Genomic DNA, 27,717 nt, shown 5'->3' with positions numbered 1-27,717 from the left:
TGTGACCATTTCTTCATTTAAGTACACGTATGCACATATTTCCCTTTACGTGGAGGATGGTGATAGAAATTATGCCAACCCTGCAATTGGCAGAGGAAGAACAGCCGTATAATTGTCCTTTAACTTTTCCACAAAGAAAAAAAAAAAAAAAAAAAGAGAGAAAAAGCTAACCAGAATTAAATCTGAGAAGCGGCTTCGAATAAAAGTTTTAAAGACGCCTTTCTCTTATGTGACAACTTATGTAAACAGAACTGCATAATGTAGTAGCAAACTGGCTTGGATTTTTTTTTTCTGTTTTTTCTTTTCTCCTTCCACAATGCAGATATTATATGTACGCATATCCGTCTCATACATGGGGAAAAATTTGTCATAGCGCTAACCATGCCAATTGGGCTCGGCCACGATGCTAACCCCGTGCATTTTTAAAATCATCACTACTGCGACATACCAAAATCCGCCCCCCAAGTGAGCGTCTTCCCTAGCCGTTTCCTTCAATGAGCAGTCTTTCCCGAGTTAAATTACGCATTTGCAAAGCAGCAGCTCGGAAAAAGTTACACATTTTTTGCGACGAACAGAGCTACGCTGATAACTTGATTCGCCTGTACATATACAATGAGCTAGACAGAAAAACCACAAATGAGAAAAACCCATATAGAGAAAATGTAAGTAAATATGTGGGAAAAGTAACAGCACATTTAAAAATTAACCGAGGGAATGGTAACATCATATTTTCGGTTGCCACCTTTTTGGACATTTTTTTCTTTAATTACTTCAAATTTAATCACAAGTCCAAATTGGTTTTTCTGTACAGCGTGCTCAACATTAAGACAGAAGATAAGTCTCCATTCTGTCTGAAGCAGGAACAAAATAAAAAAAAAAAATTTTAACACACTTGTGCCAAATTCTTGTAAACTTCGACACGAACTATGTACAGGAAATACGCCTAAAGTATGTAAACAAATTTTTTCAGGCAAATGATAAGGAAAAAAGAGACCTCATCACTCAGCAACAAAAGCTGAATTGTCACTCCCACGCCATTATCCCTCTAAGTAACAGAAGAACCTTCATACAGGACATACTAAACCAGACAGAGAATTTAAAAGATTTGTCAATTCTTATTTGCATTATAAGAAAAGCATCTTCCTTCCACACGTTCGATTGCTCCAAAATATTAGACTCCCTGTTGAGAAAGCTTTATTCACATATTAACAATTTCGCCGTGGCAGTGAAACCCAACGGTGCATATAGTTTAAGGTACTGCGCGTCCCTAATCCTAATCGATAAGATTAAAATAGAACAAACCAAAACGGTAAAGATACGGGACCTTCTTTATTCCTTCTACCAACTTGTCTACCTCCAGCGAGGCCAGAAAATCCAATTTATCTTTTTAAGAATTCTGGCCATCCTTGGCAAAAATTACGCGCACCTTGCGAGGGGCGGCCAAGGCGCCTGGGGGAAGGCGGCGAACGAAGCGAATGAGAACGAAGCGAATGCCAACCATGCCACTACCCACTCCCCTGCGTGCAACCTCTTCCTCTCGAACAAAGACATCGAGCAGCTCTTCTTCCTCCTCAGTAAGAATGCCCACCTGAACGGTCACTTTATGCACCCCCTAGTTATGCACTTCTATGTGAAGCTGTTCTCGCTGGGTCCCGCAGTCACCTACTTTAGCAAATTAATTAAACAAAACGGTGAAGCAAGTTATGCATTCTGCCCGATTTCTATGTTCCCAAAGAGCTCGCCAGCCTACCTAAAATTTTTAAAAAAAAGTGATGTGAAAAATCACTTCCACACCTTCTATCAAACGCTATCCATCAAATATTTGTTAAAAAGAAAAATAAATTTTTGTGAAAATCGGAGCAGCATTGACCATTCTGCATGCTCAGGTATCACCGACTCACCTCGTCTGAGCCATTTTGTACTTTACCAAAATATAGTTAACAAAATAATCGCTCGGTCTTTCTATCTTTATCAAGCAAAAATCAATCCAAAGGGGAAATACACTCACAAATGGCTGCACACAACTACAAACAGTGCACGTGAAAAATATGAAAAAAATTACCTCTATGACTTTACCAAATGTAAGTTTTTTTATTTAATATACATCAGAGCAATAATTCGAGGAAGAAGAAGCGGGAAGCCACTCGGAAAATCCGCACCACGTGGTCGGCGTCAAAAAGAAGAGCCGCAGAAATTATCAACGGTAGCAGCATCTTAGAAGTGGTACCCGCAAAGGGAATGTTTTGCTTCACCACCCCCCTTTTTCTTATTACGAATTCATTGCTGCATTGAGCGTGGCTATTATGCACAATTTGAACCTTTCGAAGATTTGTTCTTCATTTATTCACTTGTTGGAGAGTGTATCTTATGCCTCGCAAGGCACTCTTCCCCACACTTCCCTATATTTGCACGCACATTTTTCACCCAAAAAAGACCATCTTTGACAACTTCTTCGTTTGGTCCGCGTCCAATTGGATAGACAAACAGGATTAACCATTTATTGTTTATCGTTTATTCGTTATCCTTCATCGTTTATCCGTTATCCTTTATTGTTTATTGGTCATACTTTATCGTTTATTCGTTATACTTTGTCGTCTATTCGTTATACTTTATTGTGGGCCTGGTGTATGCCCAGAAAACCGCGCAAGCGTTATTAAAAAAAATGGAAACAAAATGGCGTTGAAAAAAGGGACTACATTTCAACGATTTAACAAAATGTGCCCCTCTCAAATGATGTTTGTGCTGTAATGACAAACAGAGTGCTAAAAAAAAAGAAAAAAAACAAACAAAAAGCAAACAAGTGAGTAAAAAAGAGACTAAACGAGAGAGTAACATAGTATAACGGCAAAGCCAATTGCGCAAAATGCCGAACGCGTGCAGAGGTAGTTACTCGTGTGTGCAAAAAGACACCCATTTAACTCTTCAGAAAATCCGCGATGTCTTTTAAATTATGATAATACTTCATAAAATTCTGCGTGTTCTCAAAGCCCTGTTGGGGTGGGGGAAAAAACAAGGGGGTGAAAATGATCGAATGGGGAAAGGGGCAAAAGGGGATGAGATCGGGTGGGAACAAACAAAAAGGAGCAACGCTCTTCACGTGCAGAACTTTCTCATTTGTCACTCTCCCACTGCGAAGGTTTACATAAACTAGCTTCTTGGCCGCTTGGCCACATTGTCAGTTTGCTAGTCTCTCCCTTTGTACCCTTTTCAAGAGGTTCAGCTCGTCCAACACCTTGGCATTCCTCGTAGTGGCAATCCACTTATTTACGTCTGCGTAAATCGGAAAAAAAAATAAACACGTATATGCAGAAAATGGGGAAAAAAAAGGGGTGCTCATTTTTCAAAGGCGAAAAATATGCTCCTCTCATTGGGGGCGACAACTTACGGAAAAAGGAAAAGAAAAACTCAAACATTAACACGTCCATTACGAATTTTTTTCTGAAAAAAGTTAAAACTTTGATGGTGTCCTCGATGGAGTAGGTTCGACATGCGGGGATCATAACTTTGTGTTTCGAGAAGTAGTCCAGCAGAGACAGCGTTGCTTCGGGGCTGCACATATTGAGGGGAAAAAAAATTAACAAAATGGGGTGAAAAAACAACACATGCAGGTTACGAATGAACAGAAACTAACGCAGACATGTAAGCAGTTTTTTTCTTTTTTTTTCTTTTTTCCTTTGCTTCCTCCTCTTAGGAGTCTATTTCGAAGCATCTTCCAACAAAGCTTTATTACTTTTTCTTTATCACCAGCATCAGGGCATCATGATATTTGAACTTCTTTAGGTAGTTGTTTATCTCTGAGTTAGAGAACAAATAAATCACCTCCTAAAATGGGGGTAGTACATTAAAAATGTGAAGTTTTGTTAAAATGCGGGGGGAATAACTTCATAGAATTTGCGACAAGGGTTTTTTTTCTATGTGGCTGCCGCTGCTATTGTTGTATTTTATTTTGTCTCATGTTTTCTTATTTTGTTCTGTGTTTTCCTATTTTGTTTTATTTTTTCTCGCGTCAACTTTTCATTGCGCCCATACCGGAATATCCACCAGAAGGTCGCTCTCCTTACGCTTCTGTTTTTTCTGTTTCACCTTCTCGTTGTACACCTCGATAAGCCATTTGCCATTCCTGTGTGGGAGGTAAAAAAATGGGCGTTCGTAAGTAGGCCCGTTCTGTGTGCATGCGAAGCGGCGCAAAAAGGGGTACCACTACACGCACGGAAATCCTGACATAAGGATTCCCCTCTCAGACGTACATTTCTCCCAGTGCTAGTACTCCATCTGAAAAGTCAACCGATTTAGGGGCATTCAAAAAATTAGCAATGCTCACGACTTTTATTCTCTGCAAAAAGGAGGCAATTAAAATGATTTCCATCGATTAACATTTTTCACACATATGTGTTTTCCCATTATAGGTGCCGTTTCGGTAAATTGGGGGGAAGCGCAGAAGATATAATAAATGTGTTACTTCCCAAATGTGGCATCACCTCGCAAGGAGTTTCTCTCTTCCTCCCCCCCCCTTTATTTCTTTCCTATTTGCACACATTCCTGATGCAAATTTTCCCCAGTTTTAGGAACCTTCACGAAGGAAAAACATAACTACACCGCTCATGCACGTACTTTCATGCCCTTGTAGAAGGGATCCACGAAATAGATGGACAAATCCAGACTGGCGGCCACAAGGTAATGCTTAAAGTTCCCCAAATAAAAACAAGTCTTGGTTGAAATTATCACATTTTTCACAAATTCGAGATTCTCCAGTTTGTAAAATTTAATTACATTCTTCACCGATAAAACGATGTAATTATTTTGAAATATATTTAAGCAGTCAACTGGTTCGTCTAACTCTATCTGCTTCACCTGTTTCTTCAAACTTAAGTTATATACATACACATAACCATCATAGCTGCAGCTGATTAGATGGGGATCTCCATCACTTCCATCAAACGTATGCAAACAAATACTCGTTATATTGTCAATGTGGTAATCTAACGTACGCTCACAGATGCCTTCCCATATGTTCCATATTTTAATGGTAAAATCTCGAGAGCAAGAATATAAGGTTTGAAAATTGGAGTTAAAGACTAAATCATTAATTGCTGCTTTGTGCCCACTCAGGCTTTTTATTCTTCCAAAGCAAAATATTCCTACGAGTTCTATGATCCCATTTTCTAACCCAACTCCCAGCATCTCGGCATCTCGGAACTTCAATTTTGTAATACCTTCTTGGCACTGGTACCTCTTATTTAATCTCTCTCCGGTTATGCTGTTCAGGATGACCTAACGGAGGCAGGGGCATAAAGCAGGGGCACAAGCAGGGAGGAGAAAGAAAAAGTAAAACGTGCGTGAAGAGAGGGTCATTCCGTAAGGTGATAAACTATATATAAAAATACAATTTTGTGTCTCCTCCTTTCACAGCATGGATGTACAGATACGCTCAAATGTGCAGTCATCTGCGTTAGGTTCAACCGTCACAGGGTGGTGGTACGGTGATATGCACGTGTACCCCGCTTCTTCGTTTCTCTCTTTTGCGAGGGGGATCCCGGCAAATGCTCGTACTAGCAGCACCGCGTAGGAGCCCCCCTTACAACTCCCACTTCTGCCTTACCACATTGCTGCAACCAATCGCAATGAACTTGCTACAAATGCTTATCGACTTGACACATCCCTTGTCATTTCCAGAGCTCAAAACTTTAAAGTCGAATAGAAAATCATTGCTTTCTTTGATCTTTCTTTTCTTATGGGTCAATATTACTGGCTGGAAAAACGACATTTTTCTCTTTGGTGTGGCTTTTGAGAAGTATATCCTATTTTTTTTAAAAAAGGGGAGGCCGTAGCGTAAATTGGGGAGGCAAATTTACGAACAGTGGCTTCTTTGGTTACTTGTCGTTGTGTTCATTTTCCGCATTCAGTAACTATCCACATACAGATCTTTACGAACAATATGAATATATTTTTTTTTATAAAGGCGTATGAATGAGAAACGTCGGGTTGCCCAAAAAACGCCCATTTCGCATGCTCCTCCCTCGATGACTCTTCTTCTTCCGTTTCCTTTTCCAAAATGGCTTAACCACAATCGGTAAAGGTAACCAGCGGGAAAATATACATACGTTTCTACATGTAATGACCCATGCGGCAACTGAACAATAACGCCAAAAAGGTCACATCAACGTGAATAAATTATATGCATAGAACGGGCGAGGTATGTATCTTCAAACGATTTGATTGCAAAACAAAACCGAGTGGTGGCAATAATTTAAAAATAGTTGTGGCGTCCATGGGAATTTTCTTCATCACTCTTTTTTTTTTTCTACAAAGGCGAAATATTCATGAATTTTTTTTTTTTTTTTTTTTCATCAAAAAAAGGAGAAACCCTCTTATACCCATTTTGCACTTTTCGTCGTTTTCCCCTTTTTGAAAATGTATGCAAATGTACATGCCTTACGTGTGCCCAAGCATATGTAGTATATTTATACATTTTTTTTTTCTGCGTGAATTTTTCTTCCCTCCATCGTTGTAGCTTTTTTGCCACCAGAGCCTGCAGCTGTGACGGCATATTATTTGTGCGAACGCAAGGTTGGAAGAAACTACATATGTTTATATGATGACTTATATTTTTTTCTTTTTTTTTTATGATATAGAAAAAGAGGAGTAGCCTTTTTCTGCAATAAATGTTACTTCCCCGTTTTATGTCCTCTCGCCCAAGTGGGAAACATAAGTTACAAGTACCATTATTTTTTTTTATTTATATTTTTCATCATGACATGAAAGCGGAACTTGCATAATAACCTCCCTTCACTCCTTCTTCTATCTTTTTACAACTTTTGGGCCCCTTCTTGCGTATTAGCAGCCCCCATGCAGCCAAGCATACACCCTCCAATGTTACGCTCACACATATGATAGGGTGTGTATACAGAAACGGCTGCTCATGTCGTAGTGAGTAATAATAAGCCGTTTTGGTGTGGTGCTTTCTACGCAAAGCAGTCCCTATAATTTCTGCATAGCTAGGCAAATCATTTCTGCAACGCATGCCATATCATTTTTGCAGCGCTACAAAGGCGGAAGAACAGACCAAGTCGTACTCCTTGGGGTTAGCGCAAAAAAAGGAAGACACCTTCCTGCCCATGCGCATGTCCTTCGATCAACCATTTTGACGAACCTCCATAGCCATTGTGCACATATGTGAATGATACATGTGTGCCATTTTGTACACATATAATATGCCCCTGTGGTGGAACTCCTTCTTGGCTTCCCTCCCCTCAAGGACATGCATCCAGCCATAGGGACCAAAAAAACAGACCTCTGAAATATGCAAAGTTACAAGTGCTTCAGGAAAAATGCACACCTACCACAACACTTTTTTTGTCAACATGTTTCAACTTTAAACAAAAAAAAGCACCTCGTCAGTTGCGGATACGGGAAAAGAACCCAAAAAATAGCAGAGCACGTTTACACTACCTTCGTAGCTACCCATCACACTAATCACAAGTGTCAGAAGAACGCCCAAAATGACCCCATCCCGAGCTCTCTAAAAAGAAACATCTCCTCCTATTTGTTACGAAAAATTAAAAAAATAAAGAAAGCGCACAACTCGACGGGTACTGAAGTAGCTAAGGAGAGCACCCCCTTGGTCCGTGGGCTCGCTGGAAGTAGAAGCTACCCTGCTGCCGCGGCGTATTGCCTCCACCGTAGGTTTTACCATCCAGAAAAGTATCTCCAAAAAAATGGGTCAACCCTAAACCGCGCGTACCACCATTTTAGCCACACACATAGCAGCCGAAAGGGAGAAGCTCACAAGAACAGTTCCCCCCGTCCAGCCAATCACAACAAAAGAGATGGAAAAAATGAAGAGCGTCATCGCGAACTTGTTCACCCCCGGAAGTATGCCAAGTGCAATGGTGTGGTGCATCCCGCGTATTACCCTCTTCAAAGGGGGATAACAAACCAGTGTCTACATCTGTATGTTCCCTTGAAATGGTTTGGAACGCACGTGGGGAAGGAGAGCCAACGGGAACGAGCCGTTTCCCGGGACAAAGCCGAGAAGGAGGGGGGCGAATCTGAATGGGGCGCCTACAGGAGCGATCACACTGCCAGTAGCAGTCCCACCGCGAGTAGCAATCCTACTGCGAATGGCAATCCTACCCCTAGTAGCAACCTCGCCTCGAATGGTAGCCCCGGCCGGGAATGCCCAGACCCCCCCCATGAAGAATACGAAGAGCTAAAAATAAAGGAACTCGAAAAAATATTGAACAACCTGGAAAAGATAAACGAAAATAAGAATAGCAAAATAAACATAAACATAAAAATCTTAGTGTACGTGTTTAAAAATTTTATACACAAAAATAAAGAGCTGAAAATAAAGATTTTTTTTTCCTTCATTTTTCTGCTATGTTCCAAAATATCCATTATATATACGCCAATACTCCTGTCCTCCTTTATTGAGAATGTCAATTTGGAAAAGAGTTTGACTCCCCACTTGGATGGACCGCTATTATCGAGCAACTCAAGTGTAATGATTCTTCTAACCTACGTCCTTTCACGTGTCCTGTCATCAGGCTTAAACGAATTGAGAAATAGCGTCTTTAATACGATAAGTCAGAGAATATCCACCTATGTGAGTAAATTATTTTTTTATAAAATTCACAACTTAAACCTGAGTTATATATTCTCCAAAAAAAACGGAGAGCTGTCTTTCATTTTTAACAGGGGATGTAAAAGCATCACCAACTTGCTGAACGTGTTGGTGTTTCAAATTATTCCCATAATTATCGAATTTGTTTTATACCTCTACATATTAACCTACAAAATACACTACAGCGTTTCCCTCGTTACCTGCCTGAATATGTTTCTGTATATCCTCTTTACCACCCTTGTCACCAAAAGAAGAACCATCATCAGGAAATTTATGAACAAGTCAGAACAGAACACGTTTAATATTTTCTTAGATTCAATCCAGAATGTTGAACAAGTAAAATACTACACAAACGAAATGCACGAATTGAAAAAATTTATGAAAGAGCAAAAGAAATATGAAAGGGAAGCCATCAATGTTCAGAAATCTTTATCCGTCCTAAATTTTGGCCAACAGATTATCCTAAATTTTAATCTTTTCCTCTGCCTTTACCTAACATATATAAACATCGCCAATGATGTTTTCCCCTTTAGTTACCTCATCCTCGTAAACACACTTCTGTTTCAGCTAGCTATGCCCCTGAACATGTTTGGGACGATCTACCGCGAAACCAAACTGAGCCTTGTCGACATAGAATGCATGATCAAAATTTTTGTCAAGAAAATTCAGTCTCTGGACTATTCCAGCAAATTAGAAATTCAAACTGGCAACATCAAATTTGAAAACGTCTCGTTTAAGTATCCTCCCATGGAGGAAAAAAACGACTCGGAGCTTCGAAAAAGTGAAGGAGCCAATCAGGATGAAATGCCTCCAAGAAGCATATCCAGATTCTCCGAACTGCTCAAACCCATTAGAGATAAGTTTTTCTTCCTCCCCCCAAGATGGCTCAACTCAGGGGAGCAGCCAATTCCCCCCATGAGCGACGAAATAAAGAACAACTTAAAGAGCACACTTTGCGAGAACATCCAAACGAGTTGTCTCACCTCGGAAGCGATTGAACCCAAGACCGACCCAAATCAGAAGGAAAATAACTACATCTTCCAAAACTTCACGTGTAACATTGAGGACGGAGAAAAGGTAGCCATCATAGGGAAAAGCGGACTGGGAAAAAGCACCCTCATAAAATTACTGCTAAAATTTTACGAAATAAACAGTGGCAATATATACATTGATAACAAAAATATCGAAAACATCAATCTGTACACGTTGCGAAAAAGCATAAGTGTCGTTCCTCAAGACACCATCCTTTTCAACAACACCATTTCGTACAACATCAAGTATGGCAATTTTCAATGTACAGATAAACAAATGATTGATGCTTGCGTCCAGTCGGAATTGCATGAAAAAATTTTGCAAATGGATAAGCAGTATGATACTCTTGTTGGGGAAAGAGGCACCAAATTATCCATTGGAGAAAAACAAAGAATTTGTATAGCTAGATGCTTTTTAAAAAATTCAAAAATTATCGTCCTTGATGAGCATGCAAGCAATTTAGACAATGAAAATAAAAAATCCATAGAGAAAGCGCTACAGAAATTATGCCTCGGAAAAACCACCTTTTTTATTACACACGTCATGGAAAATCTCCAAACCATGGACAAAATTATCTTCTTCAGTGCGAATAACATCTTCGTTGGCAACCACAACGAGTTGCTTATTGCAAATCCTTCCTACCGCGAGTTTTTCAACTCAAAGAATAATCAGCCGCTGTGATATGTGCGCGTGGAGAGCAGTACTTCGCTTAGCAGACAGAACGTGTATGTGTCTCTCCTTTGAGTACATTCCCCACGTTAGCTTGTCCTGGCCCTCATCATCGATACTGCGCAAACTTTAACAATTTTTAAGTACCTATACCGGAATTGCTGATTTGCTTACTCTTTTTTTTTTTCCAACATTTTTATGTTAAAAAACTTATTGGTGATTTGTGCAAATTGTTTTCTTTTTTTTTTTTTTTTTTTTTTTTTCCCTTTTGCGCGTTCCCAATTGTTATACCCTTTTCGCCGCGCAGGGCCACCTCCACGAAGTTATCGCAAGGGGCTAATCAAATGGGGATGAATAAAAACAAAAAAAAAAAAAGAAAAAGTCAAACGGGTCCACATATGAGCAGTCCTGTTGGCAAAAAGGTAGCTGGGAAAATACGCACAATGTTTGGCAGCCAAGACCAACAAACAGCTCGGCGCAACACTCACGCCACGTAACAAACACACTGGGATGTAGTAGTTTTTTCTTCTTCTCTTTTTTCCGACTTCTCTGTCTGTCTCTCTACCCCTTCCCCTCCTACGTTAAGAGGATCGCCCCATCGCTACAACTCCCCCCTGGAGATGTTCAGCTTGCCATACCTCTTATGATACGGCATCAGGGAGCTCCTCGAAACGACATCCACATTTTTCAGCGTGTACAAATAAAATTCGATATTCTCAAATGAGTAAAAAGTAATGTACCCCAACCCCTGTATATGAATGTCGTAACTACCACTGTCCCGATCGACGCACGGATTTGTAATATTAAAATAGCAATCTTTGAAATTGTTCAGTTGGTCAAATCTTTCTACTGAGAAAGGGGGGTAAAGAAATCCGCTGCTTATCTTCTCCCTCAAAAATTTCCCTGCGTCTTTGGAGAAGTTTTTCCTTTTAATGATTGGAATTTTTTCGGACATAAAAAAAGACATAATGGCATAATACTTCTTAATATTTAAAATGTGAAGGTACACAAGTCCCCCGATAAAAATGTAATCATTTTTATTTATGTACATGGATGACACTTTCTTCTTCAACTTTGTGCACACCACGTATTTCATTTCATCAAAGTTGAGACAAGAAAGAAGCGACTGGCTGGAAATAATTCCTGGGGTGTCGTTAATGGTTATGTGTTTGCTTAACTTTATTTGTATATTTTTCAGAGTTGTTCCTGGAATGATGCTGTTGCTAATTTGGAAGTTTTGGTTGTCTTTTTTTTTTACATTCTTCAGTAGATAATTAATGAGGGAAGATTTCCCGCTGTTGGCATTTCCGACGATGTAGATGTTGACGTTTTTGAGGAAGAACTTGTTCTTTTTGCTCGATGCTTCTCCCGGGGGGGCCAGTTCACCGAGCTCGGCACGCTTAACCTCATCACCGTCCACTTCGCTATCGTCATGGTCAGAGTCACCATCTACTTCGTCATAATCACCATCCACTTCGTCATAATCACCATCCACTTCGTCATAATCACCATCCACTTCGTCATAGTCATCGTCACCCTTCACTTCTCCCTTATTAGTTTCTCCCTTATTAGCTTCTCCCTTGTTAGCCTCTCCCTTGTTAGCCTCGCCTTCGTTACCATGGCCGCTTTCCGCTCTGCCCCCATCGCGGCGTCGCTTCCCCCTTTTGCGCACGACCCTGCTCCTCACATAAACCGTGTAAATCAGGTTCTTCACATTGTAACCCGTCTTCGCGCTCACCAAAAAGATGTTCCGAAACGGCACATTTATCTTATTGCTCCGTAAAAAATTGTGCACGTAATTCTTAACAGTGAATTCTTTATAGTCAGGTAAAAGGTCAACCTTATTTATGCAAAAGAAGAAGCCTTCACTTTTCCCCTTATCTGAGTGCATCTTATATAAAAAAAATAAATTTCGCAAATTAGAATAAATATACAAGTCTAAAATGTCTACAATGTAAATTATAAAACATCTTTTCTTGAAAATATTTATTACGTACTTTTCAAAATCTTGGGCACTAATTTCGTTCTTATTTGTGTAATTAATTATCATGTTTTCCTTTATGTCATTTTTGTATCTCAAATTGAAGCATCTTTCGCACAAGTAGAACTTCTTCTCTTCATTCGTCTCCTCTCCTGTTGATTGCCCTACATTGACTTGTATGATGCTGCTGCTTTTTCCCTGTGTGCTGTCGCATTTCGAAGATTGGACCCCCCCATAGAGGTCGCTTCCATCCACAGAGATGCCACTTCCATCCTGAGAAAGGCCACTTCTATCCTGAGAGGTGCCGCTTCCATCCTGAGAGGTGTCGGCCCTCCCCAGCTGCACAACCTTGCTGATGGCTTCCCCTCTCAGTTTGTGAAACTCGCCCAGCAGCTTCTGCTTGCGGTTCTGCTCCTCAGGTTGGCCGCCCAGTTGGTGAATCAGCTTGCTGCCCAGCTGAGCGAACAGCTTCTCCTCCCCTTGACCAATCAAATCTCCCTCCTTTGCACACTTCTCCTCCGTCCCTCCTTGGTAAATATGGCGCAGTATCTCCCTCTTGTCAAAGCCCTCATCCCTGCTGACAACCCTCTCGTAGACATGTCTCTTCAAGAAGCCGAACCTCTTCTGGTCAGACGACTGAAAGGGTATTCCGCATCCCACGCACATGTCCCTACTCAACTTCACTTCGATTCTCATGTTTTTAAAAAATTCTTCGATCTTTTTCTTTTCCTCGTCTTGTTTCTGGTCTTCCTTCTGTGTAGGTTCTTCAGTGTCCACTGCGCCTCTTCCTTCAGAGCGATCTAACCGATATGATTCTTCATTTAAGTTCTTGCCTTTTAGTATTCCTTTAATTTGCCTTTCGATTTCTTTATCATCTGCGTCGCTCAGCCCTGTTTCTTCTACACGGGCATCCTCCGCCACTGCGCCCTCATATCCACTTGCCTGTCGTTTCCTGTTGGACTTCCCCTTCAATTGGCTCTTTAGTTGCTTAAAGGCTTCCTCATAGTTTACCACGCTCAAATTTTTTTTTACACTTTCTTGTGCTTTTTCTAGACTTAAAAAATCGTTTACTCCTCTTTGCCTCTCCAGCATTTTTTCCAGATAGTTTTTGCTTTTCTCATGACTCCTATTTTGTTGGCGTCTTAGCTTTTCTATCACTTGGCTGGTCACTTCGTCATTGAACAGGTCAGTCGTGTTACTTTCCGAGCCGCTGCTATTCCTCTCGTCTCCTTCCCCATGTAGCTCCATAATGTTGTCTATGTTTTCAAAGCGCAGCAAATCTTCGTCCATTTCGTCGCTAAACGGGTCCTTCTCTTCCTTCTCGCTGCTGACCAAATCAGCATCCTCGGCGTGTTTTTTTTTCTTCTTCCTTCCCCTTTCTTGCTTTTTTTTCCAACTTTCTTCGGCACTTACCTTTGCATCAATGGAAAGCGCCCTCTCTAGACGTGGTGGCAGATGGGTCATCCCATTTCTTACTTGTGGTACGAAAACGTTTCGCTCCCTAACGTTCCAAAAGGCACTTTCCCTCCTCTTACCGCCTGAAAAACCATCACGATGGCAAGACAATTTAAAATTTCTTTCTCCTCCTTTGAGTCCATCACCTTCCCTTCCAAACATCGAACAGTACCTACTCTCAACCAAACACCTGTGCACAATTTTGTCGAAGTTGAAGAATTGGTCTTCCTCGTCAAATGTGTAATTTTTTAAAAACTCCTCACCCGACACAAAGCAGAGATCTTGCTTTATCCTGTCCAACCGACTCAGGATGGTTACACTTAAGTTCGAATTGTTGCACCTCAACTTTGTAATTAAATCCTCATAGCAGTTAATTTCTTTCCTATTGTTTACGAAAAGTTTGTCTTTAAACGAAATATAGTCGTTGTTTGAGAAGTCTCCTTCTCCCAGCAAGTGGTAAATCTTTCCATTCGCCCTGTCCTCGTTCGCGCGCACGATTTGTCTGTACCTGTCGCTATCGATTAGTACGTCATCGATGTCGCCTCCCCTCTCGCCATCCATCTGATCATTCTCCTTCTCATCGTAATTGCGAAAAAAGCTGTACTTCATCTTTCCACTTAGCACATTTTCTCCACCTTTTTTTTCCTCTGGCTCTACCCCACAGATGTGACTAATTTCCACCTTCTTCAACTCGTAGCAATGTAAGTCTTCTTCCCATACCTTCAGGTAGCCATACAGCAAAGGGTATGCATCGATTTCGCATACTCCCTTTTTCGCCACAACGGAGCCATTCATTTCCCTAATGATGCTTTGCTTTCGTGCAAATCGCTTCTTGTAAGGCATCTCATAGAGTTCCTCAAAATTTACCTCTTCGAATATTCCCTTGAAAGCGCCTCCTCTAATCAAATCGGAGTCGGATAAAACGTCCCCACCGCTGACGCGATTGTACATTTTCTTTATGCCCTCCTTTATATCATCTGGTGATTTCGTTCCTACCCCCTCGTAGGCTATCACACCTAGGTCCGTCCTAAACTCGCACGCGTATTTGTTATCGTACACGAATTTTATCAGGACGACATTGCCCTGGGGTTTCCCCTCTGCGTCGCCACTTGGGTCTTCCACTGACGCGTCACTCTTTATCTCCACTGATGGGTCACCCTCTTCTTCCATCTTTGTCTCCTTGTTTATCAACGCGTACGAAATTCCATTCAGGAATTCCATGCCAGCCTTTCTGGCACTCCTCCCCTCCTGGTGCTCCTCCCTGCCCTGGAATCCTTCCTGCCTTCGCTCGTCCTCTCGTCCCGAGAAATCTTCCTGCCCCCCTCGCCGTCCCTCGCCCCCAGCATCTTGGCTGCCTTGGTCTGTACTTCCAGGGGAATCTTCAACTCCAGGGCCACCGCTGCTGTCACCGCTGGTGTCATCGCTCCTGTCGACGCTACCCCCATGGCTGCCACCCCCACTGCTGCTACCCCCATCTGGGGAGTCCCCGTCGGTTTCCGGTCCATCCCCCAGATCAACCCCCAAATGATCACCATCCCTTTGCCCACTCTTGTTCAACCCGTTGATAATATTTCCATCTCCCCTGGTTTTTTTTTTCCTCTTTTTCGTTGCCACCTCCGAGGTGCACTCCTCATCTGAGGTGAACTCCCCATCTGAGGGTACCTCCCCGTGGTAGAGGATTCTCTCGACCTCACTCACCCCCCTGCTCTCCTCCAAGCTGCCTAGACCTTCCATATACTGATCAAATGACGTGGAGGCATTCCTTACATGAATTTTCTTCTTCTTGTGCATATTTCTTTCCTCGTGTTGGACAAACTTCTGTAGTTCCATCACGTTTGCTTTCTCTTGGCACTTATCAAACAGGGCCTCACTTAGCTTATCGTAAATTTTGTGTATATCGATCCCATTCTTTACGAAAACTTTTTGAAATGTCTCTTTTCCGAAGAAAAGGTCTATATAAGGTTCAATATGTTTAATTTCCATTGTATTGAATTCCATCATTTTAATATACTCGTCCAATTTTTCATTTTCTTCTTTAGTGTTTTTGTTGTCGATATTTATGTTGACTTCTTCCTCTGTCTCTTCGTAGCCGCCTTCATTTAGGGGTCCTCCTAAATGGGGTTTGCCTGTTTCATTCTGTCCCCTTCCGTCGCGTCCGCTACCCCTCTCACGAACTATGCCTTCTCCCATCGTACCCATTTCTACCCCCCTTCCCTTGAACTTCCTCCTGCTGAACTCTCTCTTCTGTTTCTTCCTCTTTTTCTGAAGCTCCTCATTCACGTCATATTCAAAGTTCACCAACTTTAGGATGTTCATAAGGCTATAGTCAAAGGGGTAGTCAAAATGTTCTGTCTTTTTCTCCTCCCTTATTTTTAAAAACTCTATGACTATATTGGTGCAGATGCAGGCTAAGATCGAGATCAGCTCGCTCTTCTTCATGCGGCAGCTTTCGTCGAAATTTTCCTTAAACACTCTTTCAAAGTTTTCGGAGAAAAGTTTGCTTCCGCGCTTTTCGCGCGTGCAGTCACCTGCAGCTGGGCTGCTCAGATGGGTTTCACCGGCGTCATTTCCACCACTATCATTCCCATTCCGTGGAAAAAGGGCCACTCCCCCATTTGACTTAAAAAAACACCTTGTAGAAGAATTGCCCCCCTTCTGCCTAGCCCACCTGTGCACACCCCTCCTCCCGGAGGCACATATTTTCTGGGGAAAATAAAACACACCCCTTTTTCTGTTGCGCTGTATTTTCACCGCCTTCTTCTCGTCATTCTTGCTAAAACCTCTTATGTGCGAATTCACGAAGAACACATTTTCAAAATACTTATTTTTTAAAAAATACGAATGACACTTTTTGCAGGTGATAAAAACATGAACAAGGAAAAATACCGCTAACTTCAAAAACATTTTCTTCCTCTCTGCAGACGAATTTTCAACCAAGGGGGGAAAGAAAAAGCATACTAAAAGAAGCAGATTACTTTTCTCCCCTCCATCTCATCTGTTCATTTTTATCTTCTGGTGTTAGTTTATGTCCATCTTGCTCTCTTAAATGATATAAATTCGCATATCTTACCCCATCATCTCAGCCTTTCCATTTTCTCCCTCCTCCAGTCGCGTGCTAAGAGTGGCTGCACGACGTGCTGCTAACCCGTGGATGCGAAAAATGTGCCCCTACAGCCCACGCAAGATTGGCTTCCTGCTTCTCTTGCAGAGAGGATCCTGTGACGGCGCCGCAAAAGAAGTGTACGTATTTTCCCACCCAACCCCCAAAAAAAAAAAAAAAAAAAAAAAAAAATAATAAAGAAAGAAAGAGAAAGAGAGAGAAAGAAAGATCTAAAGAAAGAAAGAAAAAATAATTTTTCAAATGCACAAAGTGCCATCAAGCAGAAGAAAAGTGACGTACTTTCGCAGCCAACTTTTTTTCCTTTTTCCACGCCAAACTGCAAACAGAAAGGAGGAAGCATAAAATGCAGAAAACAATGCAAAAAAATGTGATGCGGCGCAGAACACGATGCCAAATCCCGTAACGCGTGACCGACAGGAACAACAAGAATAACACAACATGAAGCGCGATGAGAAGGACAGCACGAGAGAAGGTCCTCGCCACCTGCAAGGACGCCAAATGGTGACACAGGGCTACCACGCGAAATCGACAAATCAGGGAAAAAACCAAAAAGGGGAAAACAAAAACGAAGACGAATTAGAAAAATTTACGAAGAAGAAACCAATCCCCTGCGATGAATTGTCCACTTCTTGGGGAAACTCGAACAATGCCGAATCGAAGCGGAATCTGCAAAACCTGCTGGGGTCGTACTACTCCAGTGATGAAGAAAGCGAAGAGGCGTCCCAACAAAGAGAGGACCTGACGCAGGGAGGTGCCCCTCGCCAAAGGGGAAAACATCAGGGGGACACTCAAAGCGATAGTGAAGCCGAGGAGGAGGATAACACTGATAATGATAATCATAGTGATGATATTCCCGATGATGAAGGTGAAGCGCTGCAGGGAAAGAAGCAAACACAACAAAGTAGAGGGCATCACGGGAAGATCCCAAAGGAGAAGGAGGAAGAACAGCCCACTTCACCCCTGCGAAGTAATCCCGAGGGAGAAAAAACCAAAATGAATTACCAAGAGGAGGAACCAGCTAGCCAACACCAAAATGACAAAAAAAAAAGACGTACATCCCCCTCGCCACAGAATAAGTGCCAAAGGAAAAGTGAAAGCTCAAGCCAAAATAAATCTTCACATATGGTTGGAAAGATTGACTACAATATAAAAAATTCGCAAAGTTCATTGCATAGGGGATATAATGCACGCCCCAGTTGGGGAGACAACCCTACGCAGGAAAACTGTCAGCAGCCCCCGTGGGACAGGAAAAGCTCTTTTCAGAATTTCAATTCAGGTCTAGGTAGGCAGTACCCATATGATGGCAGTGGCCAGTATGTGTATAACTGCGGCGTACCTACCGATCCGAAGGGAAGCCTAAATAAACTGTCCCTCACCAACTTTGGCTTTTCAACGAAGAAAGAAATCAACGTGGATCTGGAAAACATCCCTGTGATAGACCAGAGACAAATTCTCAGCGATTGGAAGCCCACCATGCCAGAGGAAAAGAACAGAAGTCAGAAATATAACATAAAGACAAAGGTGTACAATGCAGCTAGCAACACCTTCGATAAGGTAATCATTCACGGGAATAAACAAAAGCGGAAACATCAGATAAACTGGCTAGCAAAAGAAGCTGTGGAAAAGGAATACGAAATTTTGCAAAAGACAAATTACAGCAAAAGAAGGACCACGAACGATAAATATGGGTGGTAAAAATGGGATGCTCTCTCATCCATTTGGGATTTTTATGTGTACATTTTTTTTTTTTTCCCTTTTTTTGGTAACCCCCCCTCCTTCCTCCCCCCCTGTCATCCGTTTCCCTTCTTTTTGTGGTTTTTTGAAATGCCACAGTTGTGTAGTGATTCCTCTGATGTGCCCGTTTTGGCATTGTCACCTGGGAAAGTGTATCCTCTTCCCCATGGCAGAGCTAAGCCCTTTTTTTTTAGTAAACGTTTTTTTTTTTCCTCCTTTCACTTTTAAAGTCACAAAATTTGAAATGTTTTCACCTGAGAGTGAATGCCAAACGGGTGGGGACACACCGTAAAAAACCTTCAGATAACCTAGCACAAGCGCAAGGTCGGTCGGACTGTCTTCCCCAGCTAATGCAGTGGCAACTCTTTGGCTGCGCTGACAATTTCCTCTAAGGTGAAGATGCAATGGATTCTACATCAGTATAGGTGGCTACTAAATTGGTTATTCGTTTTTACGAGAAAATATGAACAGGAAAAAAAAAAAAAAAAAAGACGCAAAACAAACGCTATTGTATTTCTCGAGGCACCTATATCAACAATGTGATAAAGTAAAAAAGTGCACAAGGGAAAAAGCACATCTATGGATAGGTGTTCAATTGAACAATTATTCGCGTAATTAACCATTTCCACAAATGCGTAAATGTAAATGTGCCTTTTTCCCGTATTGTGGCTCCAATTAAGCGTAACAGCTCCAGTAAGAAAAAAAAAAAGGTCACCAATCCGGGTGGACTGACACTTTCCACGCGAACAGTGTTCAGTTGAGTAATTCTTATTTATATTTACTTCCAATCATTAGGTGTCTGCCCCCATTTACACTTTTTCGCATAAACTTGGTGGAACCCACGAAGGGGATACAGATATGTTAACTCATTCTATACAACATGACATCACTCTCTGTGTGTGTAACTATGTCACAAAAAAACTTCTCCAAATATGGTACTTGAAAAGAAAAATCCAATTCGCTCTTTTCCATTTTTATGGGCATGACAAAAAAAGGGCACCACCGAGAAGGTAATAGGAGAACACGTAGATCATATTCTCCCTTCCTAAGCCACAAATAACAAGTTTTGCCTCATGCAGCCGATGTAAACACACCTGCGGTGAGTTCCACACAGTATATTCAGTATACTGTATCAATCGAAGTATTAACGTTCCTTTGAAAAAACATATGTAAGAAAAAGAATTATATCAGTATGCTTCACCATTTCGATGCTATGTAAGTCTTCTTCGAAGAAGTTTTTTTCCCTTCAGTGCCCACACTTTTTTATGGCATTATATGTAGAAGAACTATTTCATTGCACCCCCTATTTCCCCCATCCCAAGGGGGGAAAAAAAAGACAAATGTTCATTCCTCCTGTGACTTCTCCGAATCATCATCACCTCCTGAAACTTTGTCTATCAAATATTTGTAAAACTTAATAATTTCATCCGATTCGTACATAATAAAATCATGTATCTCGAGAGCTGGGACCTGAATTTTTCCTCCTTTCTCATTCAGTTCTGCGAAGAAAATGCTTCTATCAATGGAACTTCCCTTGTTAATATTTTTCATTAAAACGACAATTGGCTTCTCCGTCTTGACTAACTCTTCCAAATTGCTATCCTCATGAAAATCAATAATTTCGACATTTTTGTTGTCCTTTATAGAATCCGTAATTTTTGAGCAGTAGGAACATACAGAGCTGTGGTAAATATAGGTTATGTATTGGGTCTTCACTGGCTCTCCGTCTATCTTCGTCATTAGCTCCTTCGCATTGCTAATCACTTGGCGCTTCGGTTCTGGGTTACCGCCACCCCTGCCATTTTTGGGCTCACTTCGACAAAATCCTAGGAAGGAAAAAACTATAGCCAAAAGGAGAAACGCGTTCATGGTGCTCTATTAAAAAATTGAGTAAACAGAAAAAACGTAAAATTGTCGCTAATGTGATAAACACCTCAACAGAGAGTGAATGAACTATAAATAAACACTGTGGCTAAAAAAAAAAGAAACAAAAAAAAAAAAAGAAAAAAAAAGAAACTCCTATAACGGCAATCGACTAATTCGCGTTTTGAATTCTTAAATGTAGCGCACTGAAACTTAGTTCAATTTTTTTTTTTTTTCAAACAATTAATTTTTTTTCTATTTTTGCGAAGGTTCCCTAACATTAGGTTTCACTTCACTCACATTGATGATTTTTTAATGGTAGTAATTTTTTAACCGTTGTGGCAAATTTTTGCCTCTTAATTTTTAATATTTTTTCTTCGTGAAAATTTGCATGTGCCACATGTAGTACACGACTGGTCACGTGTACCCCCGTGCGTTCACCTCAACTGCGAGATGTATCTACACTAAACGGATTGCCCCTCTAAAAGTCGGCATCTAAACTGCGCACCTAACTCGCGCGCACAAAACGGTATACACAAACGGGTGATGACGAAGAAGAGGAGACGAGCCACTGCGTGCAAGTGCAAAAAAATTATTCATGAGCTTCTAACTACATGGAACTTAATACATCTACGCACATATCTACGTGAATATATATCTACGTACATATCTACGTACATATCTACGTACATATTTACGTACATATCTACGTACAAATCTACGTACATATCTACGTGGATATCTACACGCAGATCTACACGCGCATCTACACGCCTATCTACGTACGTGTGCACTCGTGTGTTAAGTTACCCGGCCGCTTGGCATCCCTCACGCAGAGGGATTGCACCGAATAGAAAACAAAAAAAAGGTAGTATACCCAAAGTCCCATGTCCTCTTCTTGCGTGATTTGATTAGATTCTCGGAAAAATGAAAAAAAATAGGAAAAAGATAAAAAAAAAATAAACAAATAGTAAAATAAAATAAACGAATAATAAAACAAAAAGAAGCAATTTTAGAGTCACCTCAAAATTGAACACTAGCCTATTTTCACAAATCGACAGAGGGCTCCCAGTAAGGACTCGAACTGCTTCGCCGGGGTATGGGGCATGCAGGCAACGGCGGAGAACCCAACAAAAAGGGGGAAAAAAAAAAGAAATTTAAGTAACGTAAAATAAGGTGGAAAATGAGTGCACAGAGAAGCGCCACGTGAAACGAAAAAATGTAAGAAGTCGAAAAAGCGAAACGCAGAAAAATGCCAAATGCGAAGTAACGGAATAACGGAATAACGAAATGACGAAATGTCAAATGGCGAAGCGCCGAAACATTTGCGGACAGTAAAGTAAGGTCCTCTCAGGTGAACCTGAACAAAAAATAAAAAGAAAAAAATTTTTCACCTCGTCCTTAATTCACTTATGTAAAAACATATAGCTTCTGCTAGGCACACAAAAAATTTAGCCCCTCGATATGGGGTGCGATTCTTCATGGGCAAAAAAAAAGAGGTAACATTTCTTTATGTACATGCATGTATACTGAGGGAAGCGCACATATTATATCTTCTACAGTTGCAGCTTTTACAATGCTTCTCTCTTTTGGGACGCGCTTTTTTCTTCTCCCCTTCAACCAGGTCTTAAGATCGTGTTCCCATATATGCAACATGCATATTCATTCGTTCATATGGAGAGATTTGTTCCCATGTTGCATGTGCCCGCATGCGTGAAAGCACCTTTACATGCAGTTGTTTTTCAATCTGAACGACGCGGGATAAAGAGGCTCCACAAATAGCCCATCAAACCTTCGCAAAAGCGAATTGCTAACACCCCGCTGTGTCAAACAAGCTTTACGAATTTTTTTTTACAACTGGCGCATTTGAAAATGCACCCCTAAAATGAGTCAAACGGAGTTTTGCAGATATTACACACTGGGATGTTCGGAAGTACCCACCCACCTGCAAAAGAGGAAGAGGCGGGGGTAGAGGCAAACGTATCCGTAAAGACAGACGTATTGGTAAAGACAAACGTATCGGTAAAGGCAAACGTATCGGTAAAGGTAGCGGCTGGCTAGCATGAACCACGCACAGGTTAAAATGACGACAAAAGGGTTAAAAAAAAAGGCGCACACAGAAAAAAAAAAAGTGTAAAATTTATTATATGCATATATTTGTACCCACAAAATGGCGCTGCCAGTGGGCGTACCGCCACGACCACCATGCTGTCTCGCTGCGAAAAATCTAGGATGAACAAAAGACACTTCCAAAAGGAGGGGAAGCAAAAAAAAAGAAAAAAAGGATAGGAGAAATCCTCTCGCCAACATCGCATTAAATTACACACTTCAAAAAGCTGCCACTTTTTGCGAAATGGAGATCTCCGTTTAGCAACTCTTTTAAATTTTGATACAGAACTTAACATGGCGCACCAAATGGTACCATCTGAACGTCTTTCTTTTTTTCCCCTGCAAGTAGGGATACATCACCATAGCGATAAATCACTGCAGCAACACATCACTGTCGCTTCTTTAGCCCCACCGCACTATTCTCACTTATTCTTCGAATTCATACCCGTCCCGCTGAATGAATAATTACTTCCCATCTCGTCTGGCAACTGATTACTGAACCCATTGGAAAAGCCACCGTCCTTGAACCGCTTATCCTCGTCCCCCACATACTCCACCACGTACGCGCTGATCCCATCGGCTGAGCACGCACTGGGGCTCCTCGAACGGAGTGCACACGCGCCGTTGTTCATGCTGGTCATCGTCTTCATGCTTGCCATGTTGCTGGCGTAGCTCATCCTTTTACCGTTCCGCGCACCGCTGCCATTCCTCATGCTGTCCATATGACGCATACTTTTTTGATTACCCCAGCCCGCCATTACTCCCGCCTTCCCCCCGACCACACACTCAGGCACATTCGCGCGAGCACTGGATTCGTATCTCCTTAGGCATTGGCCACCCGAAGAATTGCGGACCATATTAGTTGCACTCTCGGATGCTCCCTCAGGTGTTCCCTTATTTGTCTCCTTAGATGCCCCCTGCCCTGCCTGCCCGTTCGCAACCCCGCTCCTTTCGAACACTGGGTTGCTACTGGCAAAGCGGCGCTGCAAATTGGAGCTCTCTGCAAATCCCTCTGGTAAGTCGTTACTGCCTTGTTCGGCACGGTTGGAACCATTTCGCAAAAAGGGTAAACTGGATCTTCCATCCTTCCTCCCCGTGTCGCAGTTGGCGTTGTACATAGAAATAGGCGGTGTGAAATTTCGGTGCAACCCCTTCTGGTTAGAAGGACTCTGTAAACCCCCCGCGCCGACAAACGGAGCGTTCAAGCCGCTCCCCCGGCCTACACCGTTTGAGTAAAAGTCGACACCGTATGGTGTGTCCATCTTGGCTACATTCACGTTGGCATTGGGACCACTGTTCAGGCTCTTGGAGAAGTGCAGGCCGCCGGCACCGCCGATGCTGCCGATGCCCATGCTTCCCATCCCGCCGATGTTGCTTCCCATCCCGCCCACACTGACGGAGCGCTCCAAGTTGAAGCTGCCCCCGTTCACCAGGCTGAAGAGCTCATTTCTCTTCGCCGCGTCGAATGCATTCAAGTCCAACTTCCTGGCGTAAACGGAGCACCTACCGTTGCTCATGCCATTCTGCACATCCTTAGGGACAACCCTGTCGTGCGTAACGATGTAAGGCTTATGAATGGGAATTTCGATCACCTTCTTCCCCCCATATTTATACACAGGCTTCACCGTCTTAGAAACAGGCACAACGACGGGGTGGTCGACATACTTGTTTATATAAAACGGCTTGTCAATAACTTTTATCTTCGGAACTTTCACAGGAACAGGAATGTCAATCACTTTGGGGATCGTCTTAACGAGCTCGACCGTCTGAATTTTCGGCACATAACGTATCTTCTCAATAGGCACATCACGGTACTTTATGACCGGAACATAATTGGGCTCTTCGATAATTTTGCGAATTGGTACCTTCACCTTTCGGATCACCTCATTTGGAATTTCGACAATCTTCTTCACCGGCACCGTCTTGATTACCTCCCCTATATCGTCATAGCTTTCGTACTTATTGACAATCTTCACCACGGGCACTTCAATATACTTAGGAATAATCTTCGTTTCAATTTTATTTTTGTAAATTATACGCTCTTTAATTTCTGGCTTCTCCACAACCTTTACCACTTCTTGCAATTCTGGCACCTCCACAATTTTGTCCTGGAAATGAAACTCAGGAACTTCTACCCTCGTTTCTACATATTTATTGATAGGCTTCTTAACCACTTTCTCCACTTCTTTAACTTCATATTTATTTATATACTTGTTTACTTTGTGCACCACAGGAACTTCCACAATTTTTTCTACTATTTCTACTTCCCTATATTTCGGGATTTTAATCGTATCAAATCCTTCATGGACAATTCGCTTATCCAACACGTGGGTGGTGTGTGTTGCTCGTGAATAGTCCGTGTGCGATGTGACCTGTTCACAGAGGGAGGACACCTCATTTTTTACCTTCTCACTTTGAACCATCTCGTCCGCTTTCACCACATTGTTGAGGCTATCCGGGGCAGCTTCCTCCTTCTCCGCGGTGCTGCTCTTAAAATTGAAATCCGCGTGGTTGAGAAATTCGGCCGTCTTGAACTTCAGCATGTCACCCCCACCGGGGAGAACACCCGTGGTGCTGATTCCCCCCGCAGCGACAGATGCAGGACCAACTAACGATGGCGATACAGGGCCACCTAGGGATGGCGATGCGAACCCACCTACCAATGTGGGCGCGCCATTCCCAAACGTGTTGTACACGTTCCTTCTACTCAACGGAGGTCCCAAATTAACCCCTCCTCCAAGGGACGCACTCTCGCTAGCATTATTTACATCATAGGAGCCCTTGTCAGACAAATAAGCATTCCCCTTACTCTCGTAATTCGCCAAAGTCCCTATTCTGCTGCTCTCGTTACTGCCTATCGGAGTGTGACTAGTGTACATATTTGTAAAGTTCATTTCATTTGCTACACTAGAAGGGGTGAATCTCTCATTTGCCGTTGCTTTGTATGCCTCTGCTCCCTTCGCCAAGGGGTGCTCAACGATGTTCGGATGTACAAAGGGCGGGGGGATGTAGCTAGACTTCACACCTCCGCTGAAGGTTATGTTTTTCTGTTCATACGAGTTTAGGATATTTGGATTTAATCCCAAGTTAGCGCTGGGGTAGGCCCCGAGGTAGTCACCGTGGTAGGTTCCACAATTGTCACCGTGGTAGGTTGCCAAATTATCACCGCGGTACGTCCCCCAATTGTCACCGTGGTAGGTCCTCCCCAGGGTGTCACCTCGGAATGTGCCTAGATCGCTACTCGCGTACGCGTTCGCCCCCACGTGGTCGCCCCCTTGCGCGCTTAATATATTCGTCGAAAAATGCTTCAAGTCCCCCTTCCTACCTGGGATCATAAACCTCTCATCATATGGACTGAAGCTATAGCCCCCTGAGCAGGTCAAACTACCGCTTGGGTAAGAATTTAACACTTCAGGTGTGTTATAATAACCGAGATGACTTCTACCGGGGTCAGCCTTGCTGGGCTCATACACATACGAGAAATCGTCCTTAACGGTGCTATATGAATTACCCTCCGTGCTTAGCAAATTGTCCTTAAACGAAATCGTGCGAGGCAATCTTCCAGAAAAATCAGAACCTGTTATTTTTTCAACTCTACTTAAAATATGTGGGCTATTTTCTCCGATATTTAAAAATTCCGTGCTGTTTCTTTCTGTTTTTATCTCTGTCTTGCTGTCCTGGTTGTCCATACAATCCTCAACTATGATACTGTTGGTCTTGCTCGAAATTTTGCTTTCATCCAACTGTATGCTGCTCCTTTTAGACTTCCCTACTGACGTGTTACCATGTACTTTGGCGTCGTTTCCTTTGTCCAGAATGTTCACTTCGCTCAACTTGTGTTGCGAATGCTTCCTACTTGACTTGATAGTACGCCCCTTGGACTTCGTCTTCTGATCTGATACGAACGAACTTGTATTATTCGCATCTAACGTTCTTGTAATGTTTGGCTTTTTCGACAGATCCAAGCTGACATTACTACTGCTGTTCGATCCTCCTTCTCGGTCCTCGGACGAATCCTGTGAAGCGTTAAAAGATGCGATGTTTATTTTTTCTTTCAAATTTGTGCACGTCGGAACGGAGCGGTAAAGAAGCATCGAAAGAGAAGTATTCCATAGGAAGCAAACTAGAACGCGCCGGCATGCAGATGGAAAAGAATCGCCCCATCGTTCTCTTCAATCTGATGCGTTCCATTTTGCGTAGCAGATGCACAAAACGGGGCGCAATTTTTCTATCATTACACAGAACTTGGTGGAAGTAACGGAGTCTTTGGATAGTTTCTTTTCCAGTAATATCCTGTTCTATAAGAAAAAAAAGGAAAAAACATTAAGATAAAATAGAGTAAAATAAAAAAAGACAAAACGAAACAAAACGAAGCAGCACCACCAAGGGTAGCAGCCCAATCAGGCGGTGCTCATGCAAAAAAGCATGCATAACAAAACAAAACGTGCTATCAAATGAGCCTATTTTTTTCCAAATAAATCAGATTCACATTTCGTTAGGGAAAAAATGAAAATTTTTTTTTTACTTGTTCTCGCTTTGTTCTGTCAATCTTTGTCGTACTTTTCAGCATATTGACAAAATGTTTGCTACTTGAGGGTTGTTTAAACGTCTAGGTGCGAAGCTCGCGTGTGCATATGCGTACGTACACAAGCATGAACATATACTTACGTACGTACATACATACATGCACGAACATGGACACATACAGGTTGGCATACGCGCATACTTTCATATGTACGCACTTATGCTAGCGGAACGGTCCCTAGTTCTGACAACGTTCTGACAACGTTCTGAACACTCTGTTCCTTGACACTATCTCCACCTTTTTCGTATGTTCAAAGGATACAACGGATTGGTCAAAAAGGGCAGTGTAATAGTGCACGCAAAATGTTTCGCGCTGACAACGAGGTGATGTTGTATACGTTGCTATCGCGAGAGAGGACATTAAGCAAAAAGGGGAAAAAATGTAACACGCATGAGGTAAGAAAAGAAAAAAAAACGGGAAAAAATGCATATAACAATAAAACATAATCCCTGCTTACAGAATGTTCTCTTTCAAATGTGGGAAAAATAAAAATAAACAATATTCACAAAAGGGCGCTTAAAACTAGGAGAAGGCGCTATAATAAC

The 27,717-nt window shown here is 42.1% G+C and overlaps 7 protein-coding genes across 7 annotated transcripts; 3 read left to right on the top strand and 4 right to left on the bottom strand.

Annotated features, from left to right (window-relative positions):
- Positions 1–494: 494 nt before the first annotated feature.
- On the top strand, positions 495–2,218 carry C922_02012 (hypothetical protein; the record flags this gene model as incomplete). Its single annotated transcript, XM_008817611.1, has 2 exons — positions 495–812; positions 935–2,218. The coding sequence occupies 2 exons, from the start codon at positions 495–497 to the stop codon at positions 2,216–2,218; spliced, it is 1,602 nt and encodes a 533-aa protein (XP_008815833.1).
- Positions 2,219–2,914: 696 nt separating this feature from the next.
- Positions 2,915–5,764, bottom strand: C922_02011 (hypothetical protein; the record flags this gene model as incomplete). Its single annotated transcript, XM_008817610.1, has 8 exons — positions 2,915–2,989; positions 3,203–3,270; positions 3,386–3,549; positions 3,731–3,822; positions 4,030–4,120; positions 4,248–4,333; positions 4,612–5,271; positions 5,600–5,764. The coding sequence occupies 8 exons, from the start codon at positions 5,762–5,764 to the stop codon at positions 2,915–2,917; spliced, it is 1,401 nt and encodes a 466-aa protein (XP_008815832.1).
- A 1,536-nt stretch (positions 5,765–7,300) lies between these two features.
- Positions 7,301–10,336, top strand: C922_02010 (hypothetical protein; the record flags this gene model as incomplete). The annotated part of the gene is made up of 1 exon (XM_008817609.1): positions 7,301–10,336. The coding sequence occupies one exon, from the start codon at positions 7,301–7,303 to the stop codon at positions 10,334–10,336; it is 3,036 nt and encodes a 1,011-aa protein (XP_008815831.1).
- Positions 10,337–10,925: 589 nt separating this feature from the next.
- C922_02009 (hypothetical protein) lies at positions 10,926–16,664 on the bottom strand (the record flags this gene model as incomplete). The annotated part of the gene is made up of 1 exon (XM_008817608.1): positions 10,926–16,664. One exon carries the CDS (start codon positions 16,662–16,664, stop codon positions 10,926–10,928), a length of 5,739 nt encoding a protein of 1,912 aa, XP_008815830.1.
- Positions 16,665–17,319: 655 nt separating this feature from the next.
- Positions 17,320–18,576, top strand: C922_02008 (hypothetical protein; the record flags this gene model as incomplete). Its single annotated transcript, XM_008817607.1, has 1 exon — positions 17,320–18,576. The coding sequence occupies one exon, from the start codon at positions 17,320–17,322 to the stop codon at positions 18,574–18,576; it is 1,257 nt and encodes a 418-aa protein (XP_008815829.1).
- Positions 18,577–19,959: 1,383 nt separating this feature from the next.
- C922_02007 (hypothetical protein) lies at positions 19,960–20,484 on the bottom strand (the record flags this gene model as incomplete). The annotated part of the gene is made up of 1 exon (XM_008817606.1): positions 19,960–20,484. The coding sequence occupies one exon, from the start codon at positions 20,482–20,484 to the stop codon at positions 19,960–19,962; it is 525 nt and encodes a 174-aa protein (XP_008815828.1).
- A 2,525-nt stretch (positions 20,485–23,009) lies between these two features.
- C922_02006 (hypothetical protein) lies at positions 23,010–26,681 on the bottom strand (the record flags this gene model as incomplete). Its single annotated transcript, XM_008817605.1, has 1 exon — positions 23,010–26,681. One exon carries the CDS (start codon positions 26,679–26,681, stop codon positions 23,010–23,012), a length of 3,672 nt encoding a protein of 1,223 aa, XP_008815827.1.
- Between the last annotated feature and the right edge of the window lie 1,036 nt (positions 26,682–27,717).

This window comes from Plasmodium inui (assembly GCF_000524495.1).
Source record: "Plasmodium inui San Antonio 1 unplaced genomic scaffold supercont1.6, whole genome shotgun sequence".
Lineage (NCBI taxonomy): Eukaryota > Apicomplexa > Aconoidasida > Haemosporida > Plasmodiidae > Plasmodium > Plasmodium inui.
Note: the sequence above shows the minus strand (reverse complement) of the source record. Positions and strands in the feature narration are given on the sequence as shown.